The 7,826-nt window shown below is 40.2% G+C and overlaps 1 protein-coding gene across 1 annotated transcript in view; it reads left to right on the forward strand.

The window, feature by feature from the left end:
* The window catches only part of LOC109299871 (gamma-aminobutyric acid receptor subunit rho-1-like), a 65,906-nt gene extending 58,501 nt beyond the window's left edge, over positions 1-7,405 (forward strand). The window contains exons 5-9 of the mRNA XM_019520356.1: positions 499-581; positions 1,587-1,727; positions 3,048-3,200; positions 5,661-5,857; positions 6,623-7,405. Coding sequence (XP_019375901.1) covers positions 499-581; positions 1,587-1,727; positions 3,048-3,200; positions 5,661-5,857; positions 6,623-6,910 — 862 coding nt within the window. The 3' untranslated portion in view covers positions 6,911-7,405. The remainder of the gene's footprint in view (positions 1-498; positions 582-1,586; positions 1,728-3,047; positions 3,201-5,660; positions 5,858-6,622) is intronic.
* The last annotated feature ends 421 nt before the right edge of the window (positions 7,406-7,826 follow it).

Here is a 7,826-nt window from a genome sequence, read left to right on the forward strand (position 1 = left end):
TGTCAGCAGATAAACAAACTTTTTTTTTTCTTGGACGCAGCTATCCCATGTTCCAGAGTTTATTCTTCATATTTAAAATATATCCCCAGTCCTTATAACTATAAAACCTCCTTCAGTACATGATTCAGATGTGAACAGCTGCAATGATGTCTGCCTGAGTTTGTAGAATGCCTGAAACCTCAGATTTGATAGAAGTTAGGTGAATAGGGAGCATTTATGGCTGTATTAACCATTTCACTTTTGGGAAAACACCACACAAAAGATGACTTGTCAAACGACAAAGGTCTGCAGAGCCAATTGCAAATGTTTTCTTGTTTTGCCATTAAATTATGCAAAAAGTGGGATAGTACCAGTACTACTCCCAGTTGAATATATGTAGTTTTTTGAAAATCTATAAGCTGAGTGTTTAATTTAAAAAAAATTGAAGTTTTATTTGTTTTAACATATTTGAGTAGCTTAAGACAATTAATCGGGTTTTGTTTTATTTTTTATTTCTAGGGTCACCGTAACTGCCATGTGCAACATGGATTTCAGTCGCTTCCCCCTGGATACACAAACTTGTTCACTAGAAATTGAAAGCTGTAAGTAAACAGGATGTATATGTAGGCACCCTTATTTGAAAATCTTAGCATAAGATTACTTTAGACATGTAAATATGTTGGCTGCTTCCCAAAGGTGCTGGGGATCTGCATCTTTCAACAAATTAAATAAAAAGTAAAAACTTTCTGTCTCTACTCTCTTTCAGTTAAAATAATCGTATATGGTCTTTATTTGAAGCCTTTTATTACTAGACAAGTATGTTTTTTAAATCAGTGTCTCCACCAAAAATTAACCCTCTCCTCATATCCCTGTTCACCCTTCACCCAAAATCATTTGAGAGCTGTCATTTGAATACCAAATTTTTAACATTAAAAGGTAATCTCATATATTCCTACTACAGCTCAATCCTAACTAGTAGTAGAATACTGACTAGTATTATTCATGTGTCTTGTTTTTTATGTGGAGTACTTAATATGCATGTGATGAAAAAGCAACATCATCATTTCACTTCTTACATGTCATATTCACACTCATCTATGTCTAAGCTATATCTAGCCCCGATGGAGCTTCTTTTTCTATGACCTAAATTTGAATTTTCTGGCTGTCAGACTTAGGCATCTTTAAACTATGCTCGATTAAAGGTTTTTGGCCTCAAGTTGTTAACAAGTATTTGTAACCTTAAGTCCACTTTAACATGGTTATTTTTGTTAGGAATAACTAACATTGGTCTAAACCATACATTAGATAATTAAATACATTCAATATAAAACTAATACAACAAAAGGAAAGAGGCAGTTACTCTGCACATTTACCTTGACTTTCAGCAAGATATACAATTAAGACATCTTGAAATCAAACCCTAACCAGAACTGTTCTTTATCTCATTACATCCATCACCATATATGACCATTACTAATGCTGGACCAACATGGCAGGAAGTCTCTGGTTTACAACAACATTTTTGAACCTATCTTTGACACATGCCAACTGTAAATATGTTAATGTTTGATTTAATTGCACTGCAAAGATGTGTCCTGCTTTCCCAGATGCCTACACTGAAGATGATCTCATGCTGTACTGGAAGACTGGGAATGACTCTTTAAAAACAGATGACAGGATATCACTATCGCAGTTCCTTATACAGGAGTTCCACACCACCACAAAGCTTGCCTTTTATAGTAGTACAGGTAGGTGAATTTTGCTAGTATTGAACAATCATGCTAGGTTTTGCCTTTCCCCTTCAGATGAGATTCAACTCTGTCACTGTCTGAATAAATGTTCTTGAGTGTGACTCCTTCTGGGCCTGTACAAAACTGCCCTTTAATTGGTCAGAGAGGTCTCTGTCAAATGGTGCAAGGCATTCCCTTCCCCCACAGGTTGAAAAATGGGCAAAGATCATGTCAAATCACCACCTTTGATCTGTTTACCATATTACCCCTTCTGTGCTGTACAACATCTGTTTATGTTGCAACATCAATAATAATTTCTGTATAGGAATCTGCTGCATTCATACTGGACCACATGATAGCTGGCGATACTTTTGATTAAAATATGGGAAAACTTAAGGATGCAAAGCTAACTGGCAATTTAATATGTATAGCCACATAATTATTATGCCCACAAAAATAGGGGCCTGGTTCTACAAAACTCCTCTCCATGGAGCTACCTTTAACCTTAGCAAAAATTGACAGTCACAGGAGTTACACAGACTATTTTCCAAATTTGGATGGTCAGGCTTTGCCTACATGGTGAGTTATTTCTGACTCTTGGGAGTACCTTATTCTGTATTTGCTTAATCCCGTTTGGATCAATTTCAGTTTGAGCGCATCATTCTGGCAGTGTGATGCTACATATACATGATGCTACATCGCCATAGCAACGCACTACAGTGACGTAGTGTCAGCAGGCAAAAACCATGATGCTGCAGCTACATCACCATGGTGACATGCTCCCTTTGTATAGTGCATTGCTATGGCGATGTAGAGGCTAAAAATAACTGTGCGCCATGCAGATGGCACAGTACAGGCTGTTACTGCGCCATTATTTAGTAGTTCCAAAAGGAAGTACTTGGTCCAAAAGGAAGTACTAAGTGATGGTGCAGCAACAACAATGCCACAGTGGCCTGTGTAGATGCGCCCTCTTATTCTGAAATAAGAGTACTACAAAGATGTGATCAGGAAGAGCTATGCTACTTTAAACTGGCACTCTACCTCCATCTGAATTAATGCCCAGGTATTTGCTCTAAAGCAGAGGCTCCCAAAGTTTCACTTCTGAAGGGCCAGTTCAAAAGGGTGGTGGGCTACAAATGGGCTCACAGGCCATACTTGTGGAACCCCTGGTCTAACAAGTTCAATCCTGTGAGGTGCCAAAACTTCAAGAAAGTTTGATAAAGATCTACTTTGTTCTGAAAGACAGAAAAAGCTGTGTGATCACTGAAAAATTGCAGTACCATTAGATTGTGATGATCTTAGTGCCACTTCTTTCCTCCACCCCTTTCTGTTATACAGGGTGGTACAATCGCCTGTATATCAACTTCACTTTACGTCGCCACATCTTCTTCTTCTTACTCCAAACCTACTTCCCTGCCACTCTGATGGTCATGCTGTCCTGGGTGTCTTTCTGGATCGATCGCAGAGCAGTACCTGCCAGAGTCCCTTTAGGTAAATAAAAATATTGAAATAGAAAACCCAACTAAGAACTACATGCTAAAAGGGACCATTTAATCTAAACTAACTCATCAGGATTAACATCACCCCTGTGCTACTATACAACTTGAAATTCGGTTACTGGTCACATACAAAAATGGCCTGGGCTGCCTCCACCTGTTCCACATTATCCTAGCATATTAGTAGGTACCCTAAATACCAAGACACACTGGAAAAACAAATATGAAAGAAAGAGCATTTCCAACTACAGATACCAATAAACCTTACAATTCTAGTGTACTAAAAGGTAAAAAAATGATAGTGACGATCTTCTGTTTAAACATGTAAATGTATTTCCTTTGCTACAAGATGTCTTGTATTATTGGAAATAAACCTGATATTTTGAAAGCAGTGCAAAGGAACTGTCTCCTAGTTTTGCAATGAACTTCATGAAGATGGATCCAGAGGCTTCCATCAAGATCTACTGAAATCAGTGGGGTTTGTTCCAGGATTGTGACCTTGGACAAAAACTTTCCTTTAAAAGTAATGCCTTGAAATTCTCATCCTTATTGAATAATTGTTAACATTTCCCACAGACTGAGAACCCAAGCTTGCTTCCACTGACTTAAGCAAACCAGGACCAGGGCTTTATTTACTTCAAATTAACTTTCCTTACAGAAAATATATGCTAGGCATACAGTAGATATGAATGAATGTTTTCTCATATTTTTGTTGGGAAACAGTTGACATTTATACTAAGGCGTTGCTATCAGATGTCTTGAGACCTGGTTTAAAGTTATAATAATGGAAAATAGAAACTAGACCCAAAGCAACAAAGGAATTAGTCATTTAATTCCTACCAGGTTCAGTAGTAGTTATGGACATCTTTACACATGCTCTGGGGGTGGAAGGAGGGGGGAACTTTAATTAGAGTGGCTCCAAGTGTTCTAACTAAAGTGCCCACAATGTCTCATGGATTCAGCATCCCACGTTTCAAAATGGTGATGGGGCCACTTTAACTAAAGCTTGTTGAACGAGCTTTAGATAAAGCACCCTCGTCACCATTTTGAACCATGGGACATTGAATACATGAGATGCAGAGGCTGCTGGAGTGCGCTAATTCCAGCAGACTATTAACTGAGTCTTCTCTGATACGCTGTAATTACAGCACGTCATAAAGGAGCAGCATCCCCACACATCTACAGACACCCTAAATGCCTAAATACCTTTAGGGAGAGATATATATGATTATCCTGATTTTGTAGATAGGGAAAGTATAGTCTGGGCAACCTAACTACAGCCATATTCTCATAGCTTGGCATGCTGAGCAGCACCTTTTTCAATGAAAAGGCCTGCTGGAATCAATGGGATCACTCCCAAAGCAAGGTACTGTTCACCATGATGTAGGTATCAGAATCCGGCCTTTGATCTCTCTGCCTCAAAAGGAAGCTCACCTCTGGCACATTCTTGGGAAGCTGCCAAACTAGGCATGGGTTGGTTGTCTTCCAGGACACATTCTTGAAGGATTCAGTTTTCTCACAGCCGTAAGGTCCCAAATAATGGACTCCTTCCTCTGTCAGCATCAGAGAACTATAGATTTCAAATCATATCCCCAAAATTGTGACTCATACTATCCTTTTACTAGTCCTTCAGTCACAACCCTGGCTTTATCCTCTTGTGAGCTTTCAACAGGCAAGGACAACAATGGTCAACATTTTCTGGTGACTGGCCAGAAAAACCAAGCTCATCGGTGAGCCAACACTAAGACCTGGCGATTACTGCTGGCTCTCCCTACCACCTACACATGGTGAAAGCAAAACCCCCTCCCCACACTGCAAAATACCAGAGGCCCTCTACCTTCATGGGCTGGGCCCAATTGCTCCATGGGTTGTAGGTTGCCAACTCCATGGGTTGTAGGTTGCCAACTCTTGAAAGATGGTCTCCTACCTCCTCTCTGCAAATGTAATAGAAGCACAGTAAACCATGTTCAGTGTTAGTTTCAAACACTGAACCCAATTATATGAACAGATCTGTATCTGCCAAAGAGTAGGCAGATGGCAAGAAAACAGGCTGGCAAGAACTAGGGAAGATGAGTGGTGTGCCCTTATTGCTTAGTTTGTGGCCACGCTTCATGTTAGAAACTTAATTAGTCATAGCATCTAGGCTTTAGCGCTTAACCTCTAATGAATCATCTAGCTCAAATTTAGAACACTACCACAATACCTGCACTGGTATATTTATGTGGACAGAAGTCAGGTATGAAACAACACTCAAATAAGGATCCAAGTTAACTGTGCAGTAAAGACAAGTCCTTCCTAGTAAAGCCAGGTTAGAAATCAGGGAGTACTGGATCCCACCCAGACAACTAAGGCATACTTTAACCAGGGGGGACAACATACATTTGAAGGATATCCAAGAACTTTAGATATAGAGTCTAATGTGACTATTTCTAACTGGATGATGTTGTGTTCCTAGGGATAACAACGGTGCTGACCATGTCCACCATCATCACCGGTGTGAATGCCTCAATGCCTCGCGTATCTTACATCAAAGCAGTGGACATTTACCTTTGGGTCAGTTTTGTGTTCGTCTTCTTATCAGTGCTGGAATATGCAGCAGTGAACTACCTTACTACAGTGCAAGAGCGGAAGGAGAGGAAGCTGCGAGACAAGGTGAGATAACTGTCTCTAGTATCGTTTTATGCAATAGAAAAATAAAGAGTTTGAAATTGTGCATTTGCAGTGAAATTCTAAGCTTCCTTGGAAGAACAGAGGAAGTGCAAAAAAGCAGATGTTAATAAAATATGCCTCGTTGGTTTGAAGGCTAGCTACTGTCACCTGGCCCTTAATCTTACTGAACTAGACTTACAAAGAATATTTCTTAGGGGGTGGGGGGAAATCCAGAACAAAACTGAGTTTTAAGCTAGCAACACTTCTCCTGAAACAGAAGTCCCAGGTCCTGCACAGCTCCAAGCAGAGAACACCTGACATCTGGGCCACAGAGCCTGAGAGCTATCTATGCCTTTCTTAGTCTCATAGAACTTTGCATGCTGTTTCAGCACAGACCATATTTTGCAATTTGTTACTAAATAGACTAAAAAAATGGGATTTTAGTTTTCATGCTTTTATATGAAAGATGGCAAAGCTGAAGTACAGCTTAACAAATCACATCTGATGCAGACCAAGAACCATCCAGGAAATAAATTGCCTTTCTTCACCCCTCTGCAGCTGGCTCCTCTTCTAGTTTTTGTCACTGCATTTACACCTAGTAAAGGAAGAGAAGCTGCTGCCCTCCCTTTACTTCTGCTGCTCTTCTCCTTTGTTTTCCATGGGTTGTGCCACATTGCTGATGGGAGGCAGAGATAAATTATCTGGTTCAGATACCCAATACAAAATATCTAGGACAACATTCAAACTTGAATGTTCTCTCTTTTACAGCTTCCTTGTACCTGTGGAGTACCTCAACCACGACCTATGATGATTGATGGAAATTTCAGTGATGGGGACGTGAATGAACTGGGGCACTATGTATCCGAGAATGGTGATAAGCAAGACCGAATGATGCTTCAGCTTTCACTTGGTTCTGAAAGGAGTTCAAACAGGAGGAAAAGTCCAAGATACGTCAGCATGAGGATTGACACCCATGCCATTGACAAATATTCCAGGATAATATTCCCGGGTGCATATATTTTATTTAATTTGATATACTGGTCCATTTTTTCATAAGCATTAGTTATTTCTGTAGTCAATTTCCACACAGTGCTTTGTGTTTGAAATCAGTCTCTCTCATGCTAATAGAAAGAAAATGGAGAAAAAAAATTAATTTGAACACTGTTTAATTAATCCTGTTCTTGATATTTTTATTATATAACTTGCATTTGTGTTGCAAACCGCAATGTGCACACTTCAGGTTTGAGCTAAAAGTTAGAATTCATTGCATATATTTTTATACTTCAGGCTGTACCATGTTCCGTCTTGTGCCTCATGGGCCACTGTAAATCTTTTTAATAGGGGAAGAATTGTCAACTACCCATGTGTGGGAAACCTTCATTTTGTATCTTAGAAACCTTTCCTAAAATCCTGCTCCAGCAAATACTTAAGCATGTGGATTAATTCTTGTGTTAAATAGCCCAGTTGAGTTCAATGGCATTATTCATGTCAGGAACATTATAGAAATACGAGGGCTGCACAAAGCTTTGTTCACTGATTCAATTTGGCAGAGATTTGGCCTGAATCTCCAAATCTGAATCGAATCAGGAGACCCTTTAATTTCCCTGAATCGAATTGGGGAGATTCGATGATTCAGGCATAGACACAACTTTAAATGTTTTTTCTACATACCTCAAGGTATCAGGCACCTCGTGAACGCTGAGATGGTAGGGTGGATGGAGCGTCTGACAGGAGCATGGGAGTGTCCCCAGCACCCTTGGCAGCAGACTTGGAAATGGACCAGAAGCACTTCCAGTCCACTTCCGGGACTGCCACCGGGACAGTCCACTTCTGGGTCTGCCACCGAGCACGCGGGGGACTGCCTTGTGCTCTTGCGTGACGCTCCATCCGTCCTAGCATTGCAGTGTTCACGAGCCGCACCTGGTACCTTGAGGTATGTAGAAAAAACTTTTAAAGCTGTGTCTATGGCCGA

The sequence above is a fragment of the Gavialis gangeticus genome, unplaced genomic scaffold (genome assembly GCF_001723915.1).
Source record: "Gavialis gangeticus isolate Ggan-Ray unplaced genomic scaffold, GavGan_comp1, whole genome shotgun sequence".
Taxonomy (NCBI): domain Eukaryota; kingdom Metazoa; phylum Chordata; order Crocodylia; family Gavialidae; genus Gavialis; species Gavialis gangeticus.